General features: G+C 35.0%; 1 protein-coding gene across 1 annotated transcript in view; it reads right to left on the minus strand.

The window, feature by feature from the left end:
• The window catches only part of LOC111046726, a 122,558-nt gene that overhangs the window by 49,456 nt on the left and 52,221 nt on the right, over positions 1 to 20,881 (minus strand). The window contains exons 3-4 of the mRNA XM_039420948.1: positions 11,062 to 11,217; positions 421 to 650 (exon numbers count right to left, since the gene is read on the minus strand). Of these exons, the coding sequence (XP_039276882.1) occupies positions 421 to 650; positions 11,062 to 11,217 (386 nt within the window). The remainder of the gene's footprint in view (positions 1 to 420; positions 651 to 11,061; positions 11,218 to 20,881) is intronic.

Consider the following 20,881-nt stretch of genomic DNA (forward strand, 5'->3'; position numbering starts at 1 on the left):
TCAATTTACAAAATTCACCTGTTCTGTTCAATATTCCTGTATGCAGACGAGACCTCTTTTGTAAGTTGATGTGCAATGAAATTATGTATAATTCTATGCATGTTTAATATTCTAGATTGTGTATGATATTCTATTCTAGCTCCAGGAGAGTAATCTATTAGAAGTATTTTTATTGTTCGATTTTCTATTGCATGCTCGAGTGGAATTTGTTGTTTGCTGATCTCAATTTATATTTTCCATTATTGCTTTCATTGTTCATTTTTCACGTGCTCTGTACTTCTTTTTCTACACAGAAGTAGAGTCAATTAATCAACTTTTCTCTTGACTTCGCTGCTTTCAATATAACAGCTGACAAGATATTAGTGGCGTTTTGAGAAAGTTTTCCAGCTCGGGGACCCACTAGGTTGGAAATGTACTAACCGTTCTCTCGCCGAGTTTGCGTACGCGGCAATGCAGGAACGCTGTGCCGCCCAGCTGCGCGGTTATGTTAGTGACCATGTTGTTGTCGAAGACGGGCATGTCGCCATCACCACTGTTTGCAACATCATGTTGCTGCGGCATGCCGCCGGGCTGTTGCGCCATGTTGTCAGCTGATGGCTTGGCCGTGGCCGACATGTCCAGCGGGGGAGCCTTGGCTACGGGTTGTCTTTCTGCAACAAAAATGGGAACGATGTTGTAGTCTATTTTGCTTCCAATAGTTTATCGTTTCGGGCGCGGAATGAATCACATTTGGCAAGAGCAAGAGTGGGTGAATTACATTGCTCACAATAGAAAACAAACAGCTAGTATCTTCAATAGGGGGGAAAATGGAAGCTGATCAACCGTTTGTCAATCTCATGCATCATCTAGGAAATGCCAACTTAACTACATATTTTCTAACAACATAAGATCTAGTTGAAACTCGATATTAGTATAACAGTACCTATATTATAATTTACTCTCATAATATTGATTCTAGAACTTGATCCACTTTGAAGCTTTGAGCTACGTAGAGAACTCATTATTACCATACCTACTTTATCAGCTTATTTTTGAGTACTGAATAGACTTGTATTTCAATGGGTATTTGTACCCTCATTAATTCTCTCCTGAATCAGTTCAAATCCATTATCAACTATATATGGATTGGGAATTTCGTTTATTCGAAATTCAGTGCATGTTTCTGACATAGTAGGTAATTGAAAAATATTTTCAGTAATATAATCGTCCACCATAAAGTATATCATTTCTTCAGTATTTCTCTCTCCAATCAGCCTGAATTTAGTACTAGTATTATGTAAACTTAATACTCATGGTTGGTCTGTTTGTTTTCTGATTTGATGAGCTATGATTGGATATGCACTCAATATTCAGTAACCTATATCTTATCAATAAGACTCACTTTGCAGTGTATGCGTGTTCTCAAGAGATGGACATTCATAAGCAATAGTTTGGAGTTCACTTCACAAGTAGGAATTCACGATAGAGCTCAAATACTTCCAGGACATGTAAAATAGGAATGTATACAGTTTTTGTGAAATTTGAAATAGTTAAAGAGACTTTGATGGTTGGTAACATAGCCTATTGGGATATTTCTCATCCCCATTTGTATACTATCTCGAAATTGAGAATCGTTATCCTTATTAACTATCAAAATTATGAGATTAGGAAAAAGAGAGGTCTTCAAGACTGCGGAAGGAACGAGGGTGGGAAGAAAAACGCACAGTTTACAATGCGCACCTCTCTTCAACTCAATGGAGAAGGTCAACTATTACGACAAAATACATCCTTGAATCATGTGCCAGACACTATTTTATGGTACTATTGCTTATGCATCCTCATTTTTCGATCAGAATCATTGTTCTAAATCAATTAGTTGAGACATATCAACTATCAATCATTTTGAAACATACATTTACCAAAAATTATTAAACGAACAGTATAATAGTTCTAATGATGAAAAATGGAAATCCCCTTCTACCCATGGAAAGTGGAAGCTACTCCCATCTAGGAAGGATCTTCATTCCTTGATCTCCCATTTATTGATTCCAACAATCTTCAATGTTGGAGGGTAACAATATCGAAATATATTTTGTGAAGAAGGAACTGATAATAAAGTACCGACTCCTCATAATGTTAAACAGAGAAGCGTACGATATTATTTGTGAAAGTTGAATTTAGCATTGACAGAATGCCAATATAGGAAGTCTCGAATTTGGTCGATAGAATTTAGTGCTGCTTCTCTTTCCTGGAAACTTTCTCTGCTGGAAACAGAGTTTTCTTGTTTTTCTCTCTATTATCCACTAGTATCTATGGTCGGGCTGCTTGGGGTTATAGTAAGATCCACTTCATACCGTCAGCATTCCTGTTAGATAACATTTACCAATGCTGACAGTTTAAAGTGAATCTCACTAAAGAATGTTTCTGACACTCACTCAGCGAAAGAGCGGGCTCTCACTTCAAATTACGTCTGAGCTTTCTACACAGTAAGTATATAGATGTACATTTATATAACATATATAGCAAACTAGTAGTTCTGTGAGTATATGGTTTAAAGCACACTATAGTAGTCTCAAATATATATATATATATATTTATATGATATACACTAGTGATATGAAACACTAGTGGCTCTATGAGTAGATATATATTCATGTAATATATATTTACACTGGTAGTTATGAAATGGAACACAATTCAATTTTCGCTTCTTGACCCATATGTCTCATTCTTGTATTTCATCACTCAGTAGCTATCCCAGCACTCACTCTTTACTTTTCCTCTTCAATTCACTATTCAGTTCCTTAAAATCATTTTCCTATTATTATAATATCTCACAATAGCTTGGATTACCTTTCATTCTCTGGTCCTATTCCTCATTCCTCGTGTTTTATTAAATTGAAGGGTAGAAAGATAAAGTGAAAGGGTTTTTATATTATTTGATTCTGTCTTCAGCTCTACTACTCTGTTTAATCTTCATTTCTCTCAACTTGGAATGATATAGTCATCTTTCAACTAGGGGTATCAGGAGAAGAATATTGATTCAATTGGAAAAGAAGGAGAATAGGAAAAGTGGTTGAATATGAGAAAAAAAAGAATAGTTTTCCAACATGGAAGCTTCATTTAATTTTTCCTGTCGGAGCTTTTAGAGAGGTTGAAGTAGAGAAAATAAAAATGTGATTGTTAACGTACGATTTCAAAACAGGTATAGTAATTAAACAGATAGAAATAGAGAGGGAATGGAATGTAAAACTCTAGATAGGATGACTGCACGATATGGGATGAGAGATTGATTGATTGATTGATTGAGTACTTTATTTATGTAGATTACAATTATACTGGCTTATACACTTATGTACAATAGCTTACAATACAGCAAAATTATAGATGAATTTACATAATATAGACGAAGAAAATAATTATTGAACTTTATATGATATGAAAAAGTAATTTGTAATATAATAACTATAGATATTATATTGTTATGCATCTACATAAATTGGCGGAGAGAGAGAGAGAGAAAGAGGGAGAGTGAGAGAGAGAGTGTGAGAGGGAGAGTGAGAGAGAGGATCCGAGGAATATGATTGACAAAAGAGTAAGTCAAGAAATGTGAGAGAGAACTGTGTGTTGGATAAACTTCCACACAATACTGTAACGGAGTTTGCACTTGAAATTCAAATAGATACCTGAAATTCCTGAGTCCAGGTGTTGGTGCATAACTTGATATAACACACAGAGGAAATGGCAATAAAGATTATGGTGAAAAGAAATTGGGAGAATAGGATTTCAATAGGATTTCAAAAATTACCCTCAATACAACAAATGAAAACTTGGCTCTAATAATGAACAACTTTTAAAGTTATAATGTTTACAGGTTTATAATGAAAACTTGGCTTATCCGTCAATAACATAATTCACAAAATATCATAATACTTGTTCAGAGTGTCTCAATCTATGAGAAAATCAATGTATCTATAAAGAGTGAATTGAGATAAATACTGTAATGAATTTCAAGCAATGAAACAGAGAAATCTCTCTCAATAATAAACTTATGTGAGATTTTCTCCAAACTGTCAGCATTCCTCACATAATAGCATCAATGCTCCTCATTCAACCAATGCTGACAGATGATAACTAATCTTATTCCTCTAGCCCTTGGACTACCAACCTTCTTCACATACATGGAATACCAACTGGGGTAACTGGGTCACCCCAACAAGATTTCTGTTTTATATCTTTATTCTATATCCATTAATTCATCTATGAAATGCATTACAAAAGCTTTTAATATAATTAAAAATAAATTTCTTTTGTTGAAAAATATGTTTTCAATCAAAAACTGACAGGACAAAAAAATTGAGCATTCTATCAAATAGATGTAGGGGAAATGTTGTCAAATAATCAAATTATGGCTATAAAGAAGCAATTTTTTCAAATTTAGATTTCAAGTGATCATTATGAATCAGGTTTGGCGAAAAAATAATAATTGGACATTAAATTTATCTTATGCATTCCGATAATGGATGGAATATGAATCAAAAAATTGCATGACATGGAATACCAAGCGGGGTAATAGAGTTACCCCAAGGATAAATCTGCTAATAATTGAAAAAATAAGAGGAATGAAATGATTTTATGAGAAAAAACAACTAAAGTGATATGTTTTTAACAAGTACTCAAGGTTTCAATGAAATACAACAACATTATCTACAAAAAAATGGGGAAAATGTGGGTTGGGGTAGTCCAATTACCCCGCTTGGTAGTGGAAGGGCTAGAGCAATAAAATCTGAGAAGATATTCACTGTTTTCAGTTGCATTTGAATCCAGAGAAGAGGGAGAAAGCAAAATAATAATTTACACCTGTTCAGCATCACATAGTTTCCGCTCCTCACATAATTATTCTATCCAGAATAAGTGATTACTCCCTTAATAATCTCTTTCGTAGCAGACGCTGCACAGACAGGGTTAGCAGCAATTAATATTATAATTATTCTCTAAAAGAGAATATGAAATCATTTTGAAGCAAGATTCGTCTAGCAAAAGAGATATTTCATCGTGAAAGCTAATTGCTCTCTAAATAAGTTGCAAGTTAGAAATTTCAAGGTGGAAATTCAGTATTGTATTAAAAATCTTCAAGTTTTTCACGGTATGAATTGTGATGGAACCAGGATGACAAAGATAGAATAAACTTCAACTCTCAGTATTTTCTCCATTATTTTACTGTAGCACCTTGTTAGAGACTAATATGCTACTTTATTTTGACTGTAATTGTTATAAATTCCGTATTTCTTGGGATGTTTATCTGGCTTCAGTTCCAGTTTTATCAACCGATTGAGTCTGAGGAAAAGGAGAGTACGACTGGTTCTTGAGGGAATGTCTACACTTTGACAGTCTGTTGTAAACGTGTGTTCACTGACATAACAACCATAGCTATTATTTCTCTTCTCAACATAGTAGAACTTATCGTGAAACAGTGCTTCGTAATTATAATTCACATTAAAGCTTTCCAGACTGAACACAATCCTGAGTCGTATGAATATCTGTTTACATATTAGGATAACACTAATTTCATCAATTCGATTGGTTTCGTAATAGTATATTTCGCACCTAGGGCCGAAAATGAGACTTTTCCGGATCGAAATTGGTTTTCAAGTCCGAGGCCGTAGGCCGAGGACTAGAAAAGATTGAGAGCCGGAAAAACATTTTTGCCCATGGTGAGAACGTTGTTTTTCGCCACTCAGAAAAATAAACAATATAAATATGAGAATAATTGTTTATTAGGCACTTCCGAAAGCAAAACAGTAAGGTCATAGCTCTAGCAAATCTGAGGTAATCTGAATATCAGGAAATTGTCCAAGTATTTCTATTTTTTATTCTGATTTGTCTAAATAACCTAAAAGATTATGTTCAATTATGTAAGAGGTTGAGTTTATACTTTTTATTCTTCCAAATGACAATAAGATGATATTATTATAAATGTTTTGATTCTTGAATGATAAACACAAATAATGAAAAGTTTTTTGATCAGCTGTTTTAGCACACTTGAAATTTGGCCAATCTGAATGTCAACGTCAACAATGCTTGTTGTCGTTGTCGGAAGTTTAGGTTAGAAGTTTTATCCTACTCTGAAAATCGAATTTCAATAGTTTATAATATTTATCTTATCTGTATTTTATTCATCCAAATAAAATGATGGTATCTTATTGCAGAATACTTATTCAATTCTAGAAGCATAAACTTATTCCGTTTCATAAACTATTTTGTAAACACGTTCACATCAAATCAGAATCAGCTGACTTCAAGGTTATTTTACAGCCCTAGGGCCGTAAAAATTTTACCGGCCTGGCCAGAAAACAATCACTTTCGGCCTCCATATGACGCACGTAAACCAGCTCATTACATCCAAGTGGGGCGAAAAATGGATATTTCAATATGATGGCTACAACCAATGAACTATTGCATACTAATACAACAGTATATTGTCATACATGACATCAGAACCTATTCAATTTTTGAAATATTATTTTGTGAATTGGAAATCTGGTCGCGGATTTAATTATTAAATATAATTGATGAAGCGAGAAGATCTCCAATGTACAAAGATGAAACGTGTGTTTTATCACGTTTCGTGAAGGCAATATTATGGGTTTTAGCTCCATGCTATACAAACAAGAGTGAGTTGACTTTTGGTCTGTGAATCAAGGCTGGCTGCATGTGTTTTTCACATAAATAGATCTGGAATTTTTCTTTCGGGGCCCGTATACTTGAACCGTTTGTGAAGTGAGTTGTTGAGTTAAGGCATTGGTTACCTGAAGGATTCTGTCTTGAGAATTCGATTCAAGGCTGTCACAGTCCGGGCAGTTTAAACCTACATAATTGTGTTTTCAGGATTTGAATCTTGTAGGGAAAGCTGGTGTTTTTGATTCATCAACTGGCAGAGTTTTTTTTATTTTTTTTTTATTTTAAATTCGGGAGTGTTTTAACTGGACCTTTGAAGAACAGGCCAAAGGATTTTGTTAAGGTATAGTAAGATCTATAATTCTAAATAGTAATTTTAGTTTTTTTATTGTTATTATTATCATAAACTGAACGACCACAGATCAGCAAAGCGAGTAGCCCCTGAAATATTCATCTTATTATTATTATTTCGTAGTTTCTAATTATAATTCTAATTTTTGTAATAAATAATTTATTTATTTGTTTAAAATATCAAAAACCTGTACGATCTTATCTTGTTTTTCTTTTTCCCACCCTTACATATTTGGTGAAGGAAAATCGTGCTTACAATATGTACGATATCATTGAGTCAAATAGAACTTTTCAACAAAATGGAGTCTATACAATGTTACTAGACAAGACTCATTAGCTGTGATGGAAGCAACTTGTCTAGGGGAGTAAACCTTATAAAAATCCTGTGAGTCCAGATGCAGTAAGGTGGCGTCCCCACCACTGGACTTAACCTGCGCAGCGCCCGTAACGCGGCCAGGGGATTAAATATACTACTGACAAACTCACAAACAGCCTCGGATATCGGACCGGAATTAAGGATAAAACTAAAAACAGGACTTCTAAAGAAAAACGATTTGGGATTATGGATATTTTGAAATTAGGTACGTGGAATGTTAGAGGTCTATCGAACAAAGATGATGAATTAAATAATATATTAAAACAACAAAAGGTGGATATAGCTGTAATCACGGAGACCAAGAGGAAGTTACAGGGTACGAAAGATTTGCAGGACTACTGGATGGTGTATAAAGGAGTTCCACAGAATCGAAGAGCAAGTGCAGGAGTAGCGATCATGGTGAGCAGCAAGTGGAAAAACTGTATATTGGACTATACTTGCATAAATGAAGAATAATATCGATAAGGCTCAAAATGAAAGAGGCCATCTAACTGTCATTGGCATCTATGCGCCTGATGAAGGGAAGAAAGAAGAGACCGAATCATTCTATGATAGCCTCCAAAGGATTTTAAACAAAATAAACAAAACAGATCATGTTGCAATAGTTGGGGATTTCAATGCACGAGTGGGCAACATTCCTATACCAGACGTTGTGGGTTCTTGTGGAGAGACAATTATAAACCACAATGGACAAGAACTGAGACAATTTGTCACATTCAATGCTCTTAAAATAACAAATACATTTTTTAAGAAAAAGGACATTCATAAGTACACTTGGAATGCAAGAGGCTTAAGATCAATAATTGATTATGTTATTGTCAATGATAAGATGAAGAGCTCAGTACAAGACGTCAGGGTATTTAGGGGATGTGATATTTACAGCGATCATTATCTCGTAATTAGTAAAGTTTTGATATTAAAGAAATGGAGGAAAGTCAGGAAATGCAAAATACAAAAGGAAGAGGTATTTAAGATAAACCTTTTACAGGATGAGAGCATACGCGGTTTATATCAGCAACGCTTACAAGAACACCTCATGCTAATTCCAACGGCAGAAGACATTGAAACGGAGTGGCTCAATATAAAATCTTGCATGCAGAAAGCTGCTACTGAAGCACTTGGGAAGAAGATAATGAGAAGAGGTAGAAGACAATCGCGAATTTGGAATCCCGACATAGAAGAGGCTATTCATGAAAAGCAGAAATCATATCTCATTTGGTTGCAGAAGAAAACTCCACAAGCAAGGATAGAGTACGTGAGACAACGTAATTTTGCAAAACAAGTTGTCAAGCAAGCTCAACAGGACTCATGAGACAGGTTTGTTAATGTTATTGAGACAGATATACATGGCAGGCAGCAATGTGCGTATAAGATCATGAGATCAATGAATAAGGTTGAGCAAGACAATGCTCCTTTAAACATTATATCGGATGAGGAATGGCTACATCACTACAAGGCGCTATGGTACGATGAAAATAGTCAAACAAATTATGACGCCGAGGCCGACCCAGTCATCAATAAGTCAGTGGACCCAATTACAACTGAGGAATTGCATTATGCCTTAAGAAGCATAAAAAACAGGAAGGCTGCTGGATTAGATGGATTAAACGGAGAGCTCTTTAAATATGGAGGCTTGTTCTTTGAATTGCGATTTCTACACCTGTTGAATGAATGCTGGAGGAAGTATTGTATCCCAGAAGAGTGGAGGAAAGCAGAGGTTATTTCTCTTTTCAAAAAAGGAAGTCGGAATGACTGTAAAAACTATAGAGGAATTAGCCTTCTGGATGTGGGATATAAAATTTATTCCAAAATAATCAACTGCCGTGTAAAAACAATAGCTGAAGCAATTCTGAATGAGGAGCAAAATGGATTCAGGAAAGGAAGATCTTGCTCAGACAATGTTTTTGCAGTGAAGAGAATCATTGAGAAAAGGCGTGAATATAATTTGGAAACGCATATGACTTTTATCGACTTTGAGAAAGCGTTCGATAGAGTTGATCGGATTCGGCTTTGGGAGATTCTGTGGAAGAGAGGATATCCAAGGCACCTGGTTAATATTGTCAAAACCTTATACCGCGATACAGAGATAATTATAAATACAGGTAAGAATAGACTAAGAGAAATTAATGTTAATCAAGGAGTTAGACAAGGGTGTAGTTTATCGCCTACTTTATTCAACATTTACATTGACGACATTTTCAGAGAATGGAAATACAGAGTAGATTTAGGTATTAAATTAAGTGAAGACGTTTACCTGAACGCACTATTGTTCGCGGATGACCTTTGGATAATACAAGAAAATGAAGATAGTCTCCAAAAGTCAGTCCATGTACTAAATGAAATATGCAAGGGTTATAATTTCAGGATTTCTCAAAGTAAGACAAAAATTAAGGCATTCACTGGCAAGTATCCCACACGTTCAAAGATAGTTATTGATAACAAAGTATTAGAGCAAGTGTCACAATACTGCTATCTTGGTTGTGATATCAGTTTCAAAGATGATTTAGATGTTGAAAGGAAAATCGGAAAATTCCAATCGATATGTGGTAACATCAGCAGAACTTTAGGGAAGAAAGCGAGGAAAGAAACTATAATGAAGTTCTACAGAGTGATGGCTGCCCCTGTTCTCCTGTATGGAAGTGAATCATGGATCACCACGAAATCACAGGAGAGCAGGCTGCAGGCAGCAGAAATGAGATTCCTACGCAGAACGAAGGGCTGTGACAGACGAGACCACATAAGAAATGAAGAAATAAGAAGAGAATTGGGTGCCTTCAACATGAATGAAAAAGTTGTATGTCATCGAAACGAGTGGAGGGAACATATTATTATAAGAATGCCAACGGAAAGAATTCCTTTAAAAATTTTAAATTACCATCCGATAGGAAAAAGAGACATTGGTAGACCTCGGAAAAGATGGCAATAGAGGAAATCAAATAAGAATATAGGAAAAGCTGATAAAGAAATTCAAAATTAATAACATTTTATACTTGTATAAGCTATAAATTTTAGATATAATATATTCTTCCGAAACATTTAAATTTTTTTTAGAATGCTGTTGTGAGTCGGAACAGGCAAAAGCCTTATCCATGAAGGCAAGAAGAAGAAGAAGAAGACAATGTTACTATGCTCTCAGCCAATGAAGTGCCCTGTATGCGTGGTCATGTACTGAGCACTCAGTAGCCCTAGTGTACTCGCGTGTGATTGGTCGACGTTGTATAACATCTCCCAGCAAACTTTCAATTTCGCCATCCACCAATAGAATTTTAGCTAGGCATTCCGATATCTGATTGATTGTATCTCAAACTGAACATGAAGTCTTTTAATTGGAATCATTAATTAATAAATTTTGTGTTAGTACAAACATGGATAACCAATTGTAGTGGTTGCTATTCTACCTGTATTTTATACCTAAGTTATAGCAAGTACTGAGTAACCACTTGTATCTGTGTTACAGGTAGATAATGAATTTATATTGATTTTGTCATTATCAGACGTACCTTCTTGTTCGATAACTGAAGCTGATAGCTATCATTCATAATGACCAACCATTGTACTTTAATGTATGTCCTATTCCACGACACTTTTTATAGAAGGTTACCTGAATCCCCATTAAACGAAATTTAGAAATGAAAAAAGTTTTATAATAATGAATTGTGGTTTTTTTGCAAACTCACCCAGAAATTTGGCGTGATCGAAGTCTTCATACTTGGAAATATCGGTGGTATCATTGTAGGACCAGAAACCATTTAAGTCCTGCAGATATCCATCGGAGTCTGGGCCAAAGATCGGAAGAACATAGCTCAAGTTTTTGGTCAGCATCTCTTCATCCCCTGGGAAAGAAATCATCATATATTATTCAACTGATTCCTTATCTAACAACAGATTTATATTTCAGTTGTATTGAATTATTATGTCTCACGGCTCAAATTCTAATAAAATGAATTGAGGAATTTCACTACATTGCTATGATATTTCATTTTAAATTGGGAGATGAGAGAAATAACTTTATTTGTATGGGAGATGAGGGAAATCAGTGGTTATCGAGAGAAGGTACTGTCGAGAGAAGACAGTACAATGTGAGAATTTTTTTCTGTGATTTTTTTCTTACGCAATGTTTGTAGCATCCCTGATAGTGTGTGAATAGTTTTGAGTATTGTGGTTGAGAGGATAGTTCTAAAGGTGGCTAAAGATAATGATTTGAGGAGCTTATTTCAGATTTTGAATGAAGAAGAACAATCCTTGGTCAAAGAGATGATAAATAAGCCCAAAAAAGACCACCAATAAAGTTGATGATCCTGAATCACAAGATGAATCAGACCTCACAAGACGGATGTTGAAGCCTATGAGTTTTCATTATTTCAATGAAGGTGATGTTTTTTCTATACTTTTTCATTATAATATTATCATTAAAAACCACAAATTCATTTATATTTCGATGAACCATGCTCATATTGGAATTTTCCATCATGATAGTTACTTCTGTGCAAAAACGATCTTAAACATCACTACTTATTTCACATTATAGGTTTTGAAATGAAAACATAATAATTAACTTATGATTATTATCCTCTACTGAGAGAATGAATCGAATATGTAATTACGGATTACAAGAAAATCAATCACCAAAGAATGGCCACTAACAAAGTATTTGCGAATTTCAATCACGAATAATTACTAAAACCTTCGCATCATCAACAAAGTACTCTGTCTGAGTCTCCGAGCAGGTTCAAAGCAACTGATTGAATAAGCGACAAGTTTGAGGTTGAATCTGAGTAATTGGATTGGATTCTAAGTCGACCAACAGATACATCAGTTATTTAGTTATTAGTAAGTTTGCAATCAATTTTCAGTGCTGACAGCGAGAGTGAGAGAGGGAAAGAGAGAGAGTGTGTGAGTTAGTGAGTGAGAGGGAGTGAGAGGGAGTGAGTGAGTGTGAGGGAGAGCAACTTGTCCATCTTAGTTTGATGAGTTTGATCGCAGAAATAGTTTGCAACTATCAACAGATGTTTGCTAATATTGAGTCCTGAAATTCCTGAGTATTTGGTTTCCCAAACGCGTTGTAGTTCTGCCATCATGATTGCATACCTCAATCCAAACGGCAATCATTACTATTTGGGTTAATGTCGTAGTGATTAGGTCTACATCCAAGGAATATGTTATTATTCTGATTCTTCTATATACAGTATATTCAGTAATGAAAGCTATATTATAGTCTTATCTCTCTGAAGAGCAAAGAATATTAGTATTAATAGTAATTAGTATTAGTATTAGTAGTCTAAGTATTAGTATTAAGTAATATAGTATTACCAAAGAGGAAACAAGAATAATCTATTTGATGAAATATAAATTCTATTTTTGGATGGTATTTCCAAGCACAATTGGTATAGATTGGTATGGGCCAATGTCTTGGGTATTACCATGACTCACTTAGGGAGTATTGTAAGCTATTGAATGAGTTGGAGATTCCATCTGATGATAGATGAAGTGAATTGTTTATTGTTCTTTATTTTCCAGTTTCAGACAACTCTATCTTCATCTCAATCACCTCTATACCTTCCTATTAATTAAGTGTTGGGCATTATTAACTAAAAATTCTATTTTGTGGACTGAGACTGACAATACAAATCTGGCTGAGATGGTTGTCAAATTAATTTGATAAAACATGAATTTGAAAAGACACTGTTATTGTTAATAATATCACCGGATATTAAATTGTAAATATCATTGTATATTGTCAGCATACAGTAATATTGACAATATCAGCATATATTTATTTCTATCATGGAGAAATACCAGACCATTTTCCATAGAAATTATTATAAATTTGTTGGGGGAAACAGCGTTGACTTTTCTGATAACATACCATAATGGAGCTTTTCAGACAGCAATTTAATTAAATTTTGAAACTACTAATATATTTCGGTGGTCGGAGTAAAGAGAGCTGCGATTGACAGATATCGACCAATGGGCTACTTGGTCGGCCATCTTCTCCGGCTCTATCGCCTGCCATTGGTTGGAGGTTTTATTTATGATGATGATGATGTCTGAGGCATGTTTTTCCATAACATTCTGCGATAATGATGCTAACAGTAGTTCATGTTCATAGTAGATATCACCGCTATGAATAAAAGTGGATATCACCACTGATATTAAAGTTGGTATAAGAGTGGATATCAATCAATGAAACGGTTTTTCATATTAGTGAAGATCGTAATTTGAATGAATAAATGAAGAGGTAATGTACCTATTCGAATTGCTATTCTTGCTAACTAGTTTCTGATAATTGGATACATTTCAACAATTATATAAAAATATAAATTAATATTTTTTGCTATCCGAGATTCTTAGTGTTTCTCACGAATACGTACCATAGCTGAAAAGCAACATTAGATACTGATGATATTATTATCCTAGGAGTTCCAACTCAATTTCACTCTCTGCAATAACGAGATTACAAATGCAAGATTCATCTTTTACACCACTTCATACTTTTTGAAGATTTTTTCAAATTATTTAACCTTTCGATAAACAGTAGAAACACTTCTGAAGACGCCCACTCTATCATGAAAGCGAGTTATAATTCCAAGCCATACATTTTCATTATGATAATTGACCGCTGTAAATGAGCTGGCTAGCTCATTAATAAACAGCTGGTGGCTGGTGTGGGAGGGGAGGGGAGTTTGAGAGGGGGTCTGTATCCGTTTTTGCTAATGAATAAAAAGTAAATACCACTTTTCAGGATGAATTTCTCCCTTGAGCAAGTAAGTAACGGGGATTCAATTCTCACCGAAAATGCTAAATATTCATAAGAGATAGAAAGTGCAAAGAGGTGTTTACATATTCATGGACCTACTGCAAGATACTCCACTCTTCTTCTTATTCCATTTCCTAAACTCTCAATCACTCTCTCTCTATCGGTCTATTCTCCTTTGTTCCTCTCTTCTCTCTCAAATCTCTTTCTCTCAACGTTATCTTCGTCTTACATCAGCTTTCTTCACTATCTAAACATTGTTCCAATTCTGTATCTTTCCCTTCTAGCTTCTATGCCTCATTCAAAACATAGTCTATCTTCTATAACTCTTCACCTTCAATTCCATTCATTATTTCGACCTCCTTTAACTAACTGTGTCCAACTAAACTCTCTTCTACTTACTATTTTTACTCTCATTCATGAATCTCTTCCACAGTGAGATTCACATGAAACTGTCAGTTCCTTATAAATAATAACAGCAAAGCCTACCATTCAACCAGTCGTGTCGATTTGGAGAGGATCTCGCCACATTCACTCTACTTCTTCTTTCATCTCTCTATTCTCGAGATGTACTTACCTCCTTCTATTCAAATTTTCCTGTCCAGACCTAGCTTATTTTTCTGAAACCTCTTTTTCATGATTTTCATTTCTACTATCCCCTATTTTCGTTTCATTCTATACATTTTATTCTTCCTCCCAGCCCATATTCTATTTTTTTACTCTTTCCAGTCCTCAACTCGAGTGAGAATAAGCTGTGTGCTTTCTTCTAAAATGTCAGGTCCTGTAAAACGTATTCCTTTTCGAAATCAATGGAACGTTATTTTTCTGACAAGTGAAAGAGAGTTACAGAGAATAAAAATAGAATAATATGACTAGCAACTGGGGGAAATTCTTCAGAAGGAAAATATCGACGTGAGAAAATAAATGGAAATATGGATAATCATTATATGAATATGGAAGATGATTCAATTAACATATTCGATAGGGATTATAGAAGAAGGGGAAATGTGTGAAGAAAGGGATGAGGAAGTAGACAGAGAGTTGGAATAAGCAGTTGAAGGGATATGAAAGGTGAGATAGAGAATGAGACAGTGAGGGTGAACATGAAGGAGAAGGATAAGCAACTGACAAGTGAAGAAAAAGAAAAAAGGAGTTGAAAAAGAAAAAGAAGAAGAAGAAGAAGAAGATGATGATGATAATGATGATGATGATGATGATAAAAAAATAAAGAAAGATAAGGATGGAGAGAAGGATGTTCCACCAACTACTCCTTCGTTTTACAAGAGCCCGAGGGCTGAATGCTGCATACACAATCTCTACCAGCCAGGACACACAGATTTTCGAAAAGCACTCCATTATATACCTGAAAGAGGTTTCGAAAGAGTAGGTTGAGAGGTAGAGAGATAGAGGAAGAGTGAGAGAGAGAATAAGAAAGAGAGAGAGAAATAGTGAGTAAGAGATAGAAAGAGTGATTGGGAGGGGATTCTAGCTGTTTAGCAGCCAATTTGAATTGAATTTCCTGTCTTTTTCCGTGCCGTTTTTTTCCTGCAATACTTTTCTCCAGTAATGGCGTAAAATGGTGGAAAGCTGGCAGCTTGGGGAGAAAATAATAATGTTTGTTCCAAGGATCAGCCCTTCACCACAATACACATGGAATAATGTTTTCTCATGATTAATGTATTAGGCTTTTGGATGAGAAATTCATGTTGTAGGAACATAAAATAATTAAGACAGTTATTGATGCTCAAACTTAAACCCTCAGTTGAATAATGTAAGCATCATATTCATGATCAAGCAAGTTCTTTTAACCTTCTAGTCGTGACCCTATTTCTTTCTGAAGTTAGTCGTGACCCTGGGTATCAGGGACCCGCTTCTTTCATATTGAATATTTCAATATATTTAATCTTCTAGTCGTGACCCTATTTTTTCTGACGTTAGTCGTGACCCTGGGTCTCAATGACCCGCTTCTTTCATATTGAATATTTCAAAATATTTTAAAATATAATGATATTCTATGATTCTAATATGTTCAAGGGTTATTGATGAACCCATTGAGCACTTATGTAAAGCAGAAATTGATCTTTTCTTAAATTTGTGAAACCTTGTATTTTTAGGGTAGTGAAAAGTAACTTTTGGTTATTATTTTATATAAAGTGAACAAAAAATCATAGTGATGAATACTATGATGGATCTCACATGCAACACTACCAGAAAGATAGGAAAAAATAGAAAGGTCATAGTTCACTCTTAGGGTAGTTTTTACCCTACCCTCAATTGATGTTGATGTTGCACAATCTCTGCAAGACTTATGAAATTATAGTGATGAATACACAAACAAATAAATCCTGAAACCCACATGAAACACTACTAGAAACATTAAAAATATATAAGGTCTCATGAAGTTCACTTTTAGGGGAGGTTTAGAATTCCTGGGCTCATTGGTTTCACTATCATCCCACTCAGGGTCAGTATTCTTATCTTGAACTATAAATTTATTTTTTGGATCACTAATGTCATTGCAATAGAGATCTAGAAGTTAATTTGTACATTCTTCGTAGTCTCTGTTCAAAATAAACAAACATATAAAGAGCTGCTTGAATCCAATCACTATTGCATAAAAATGTGCATTTGAAAAAAACGAAAAAAGTTACATTTATCGTGACCCTTGGGTCCCTGGGACCCAGAAACGTTTTTTCACGAAAACATCAAGTCACAGAGCACTAACACTCTACATCAACCTGACGAAAGATGCCAGCCATGCAGTGAACAAATCTTCATGAGTGAGTGCGCGTATATTATGGGCCCATACAAATGTGAGTGATTTATAATATCATTATTTCAAAATCTCTTCGACTCAATTTTCTATAGACAAACTGGTATATCGTTTGTAAAAGTTCTGACGTTACACTGTCCAAACTTGAGTCGGGCAACCCTTGGGTGAAAGCACTACATGCTCATCCTTAATAAATCTATAAACTTGAGAGAACTTTTTAAAATTCAAATTATATTGTTTATGGGCTTAAACCTTCATTATCAAATTCAGTTATAACTTATTGAACCAACAATATTCTTATATGATTTAGTAAATTTAATAAATGCAACTTGTCATCACATGTTGTTCCTTAGTGACCCTGTGTTCGACCTTGCTTATAGCTTATTTATTCGCTAATATCATATTCATTTCAGAGGCTAATAGTAACCCATCATCGAGTTACTTGATCTTGAGAAAAAATAGTACAATATTAATCCTTTGATTAATTGTCAGGAAAATAATCTAGTATACTGTAGACATTTTTTCCTATTTCGTGTGACAAGGGTACTTCCCAAAACAGGAGTTGACCCTCGGATAAGTGCCGTCACCGACAAGAGACTGGTATAACCCTCACAATAAATAACAACAATAAATTCAATCTTTTGTTACAAATTTTCTATGATTTTCCACTCCAGAGCGAAGCTCGGGCCCCGATATTTTATTGATAAACAAAACACAATTCTTTGAAATGATGGGGGAGGACTAATAAAAGCAAAGGCACAGCACAAAGCTGTTTCTTCCCCGAGTTTTGATTCATCTATATATATAAAAGCGAAATGGCACTCACTCACTGACTCACTCACTCACTCACTCACTCACTCACTCACTCGCATAACTAAAAATCTGCCGGACCAAAAACGTTCAAATTTGGTAGGTATGTTCAGTTGGCCCTTTAGAGGCGCACTAAGAAATCTTTTGGCAATATTTTAACTCTAAGGGTTGTTTTTAAGGGTTTAAAGTTCGTCTTTTAGCATGTATATTCTTCTTCTTCCAATCTCTTAATTATAATTGAAATTTCCATATCATATGTTACTATAGAACTATAATCTAGATAGAGTACCTCTTCGAAACAGTTGTTAACTGGCAAAAAATTGATAATTTTGTCAGGTTGGCATTAAGTTGAGTTGACTTTGTTAGGTTGGCACCAAGTTGAAGATTTAAATGCATTTATCGCGGAAAAATTGATTGGGCACTGCAACTTCAATCCTGGGAATATTATATTACTAGCCGACAGGCTCGCTTCGCTCGCCACATCCGTCTAGCCAGACGTTTAGTCTGAACCCCCGACTGGATTGTCCTAACATGATAAAAATGCAGGCGAGCGAAGCGAGCCTGCTAATCTCATTCTTGGACGATGCAGTCGGGGGTCCAGGGGGCGGAGCCCCCTGGCTAGACGGATATGGCGAGCGAAGCGAGCCTGACGGCTAGTACACTATAAATAGTCCAAAAAGTAGGTTATGTTCCATACACTTGAGTTCAGGTCCAATTTACAGTCCAAACATTTGAAAACAAAAAAGTTCCAATTATTCCAATTTAGATTGTTCACAAACCAAATTGAATAACAAAATAACACTCACTGATCACTTAAAACTGTAAAATAATTAAAACTGAAAATTCTGATATACTTTGAATTAGAATAATATACCAAGTTATGTCAACAAATGAGATATTTTGATCAAGTTGATTTAAATTTCGGCAAAATTGTAGCCGGTGAGCTCCCCCTGTTATCTCAGTTATTATTAGAGATATCGGCTCATTTTTTTTAAATGAAAGAGGAGGAAAAAATAAAGCGCGCTAGCCTATTTTTATACAATTTAGTTCGATTTTAATATTAGAAATAGCAAAACTAACTCTATTTTGAAGAAGGGACGATTCTAAATATATCAGTATCTCAACTATTTTTTAAGGTATCAACTCAATTTTTTTTTCTGATGAAAGAAGAAGGAAAAAATAGGTGTTGCTTCTATAAATTTTATTTTGAAAGACTAATTAAAACATTAAAAAAATTTGGTGTGGTACACTCACACAACATTCCTTGCTCATTGAACTGTAAGCCCCATTCTCGAACGAAAATAATTTAGGGAAATAACATAATGACGATTGGCGGCAACATTTGAAACTACGATCAGACTTCTGTATATGTGTAGCCTATATATTACTAACCGTTAGGCTCGCTCCGCTCGCCATATCCGTACAGCAAGGGGGCTCCGCCCCCTGGACCCCCTACTGGATCGTCCAGAATAAAGAATAAGAACAGCAGGCTCGCTTCGCTAGCCTGTATTTTTCATTTGAGCATTTTTATCATATGTTAGGACGATCCAGTCGGGGGTCCAGACTTAACGTCTGGCTAAACGGATATGGCGAGCGAAGCGAGCCTGACGGCTAGTAATATATTATAAATGCATTTCAATCTTCAACTTGGTGCCAACCTAACAAAGTCTACTCAACTTAATGCCAACCTGACAAAATTATTAAGCTAATTTAGTTACCAGTTAACAACTGTTTCGAAGAGGTACTCTCTCTAGATTATAGTTCTATATAAACATATGGTATGGACATTTTTCAATTATAATTAAGAGAATAAGAGGAATATACATGCTAAAAGACGAACTTTAAACCCTTAAATACCACCCTTAGAGTTAAAATATTGCCATAAGATTTCTTAGTGCGCCTCTAAAGGGCCAACTGAACATACCTACCAAATTTGAACGTTTTTGGTCCAGAAGATTATTAGTTCTGTGAGTGAGTGAGTGAGTGAGTGAGTCAGTCAGTCAGTGAGTGAGTGCCATTTCGCTTTTATATAAAGATAGAAGATATTGTTTTCAGAGTACTTTTTCCTTTGTGTAAATTGTGAAATTCGATGATTTTTTTAAAAGTCGTCAAAACAACTGTTCTATAGATGAAATATCTCGACTATGTGTTCTTTTTATAAACTGCTCTACCTACCTACCTCATGCACGAGAAGGAGGTTACAAAGTCCATTCCTCAAGGATGGGGTGGACCCCCCATTAGTTTTCCAGAAAGGAGACTCATGCCAGTTGATAGAGCTGATAAATAAATATACAGGGTATGAATTTGAAAAAAATCGGTCAAGTCATTTTTGAGAAAATCGTGAAAAAACATTGTTTTTTAGTAATTATCCATAATTTTTCTCAAGAATATTAGCTCCTGCAATTTTCCCAGAAATGAGACTCCTGCCAGTTGATAGGGCTTATAATTAATAGCTATCCATGGCATAAATTTGAAGAAAATCGTTGGAGCCATTTTCGAGAGAACCGTGAAAAACATGGTTTTTCAGTAATTTTTCGCCATTTTTTCCGCCATTTCGAATTCAATTTCATTGAATTTTTTATTGTCGTATCCTCATGGTATAAGGACCTTAAGTTAAAAATTTCAAGGCAATTGGTTGATTATGAATGGAGTTATCGTGTTCACAGACATACACACATACACACACACACACACACACAGACCAACACCCAAAAATCATGTTTTTGGACTCAGGGGACCTTGAAACGTATAGAAAACTTGAAATTAGGGTACCTTAATTTTTTTGGAAAGCAATACTTTCCTTACCTATGGTAAAGGGCAAGGAAAGTGGAAAACTGTTCGAATTTCTGAAGTGAGACTCAATAATGAAGAATGAGGTTATGTTAACAATGAAGAATGAACTGTGAATGATGTATGATGAAGCCAATAGCACAACTGACTCAGATATGGACGAATTAAAGATTCCAAAATAAGCAATTGCTCGAACGAATGTTGGCATCAATTCAACTTCTTCGAAAGTGATTGAAGAGTACCGGTAACTGCAGACAAGCATGGACATTGAAATACATTATAATTGATTAATCAATGAATTAGATAGAAATTGGATATTATTCTGGGGAGTTTTCATTAATTTAACATTAGAGTTTCTAAAGCTGACCCT

The sequence above is a fragment of the Nilaparvata lugens genome, chromosome 2 (genome assembly GCF_014356525.2).
Source record: "Nilaparvata lugens isolate BPH chromosome 2, ASM1435652v1, whole genome shotgun sequence".
Lineage (NCBI taxonomy): Eukaryota > Metazoa > Arthropoda > Insecta > Hemiptera > Delphacidae > Nilaparvata > Nilaparvata lugens.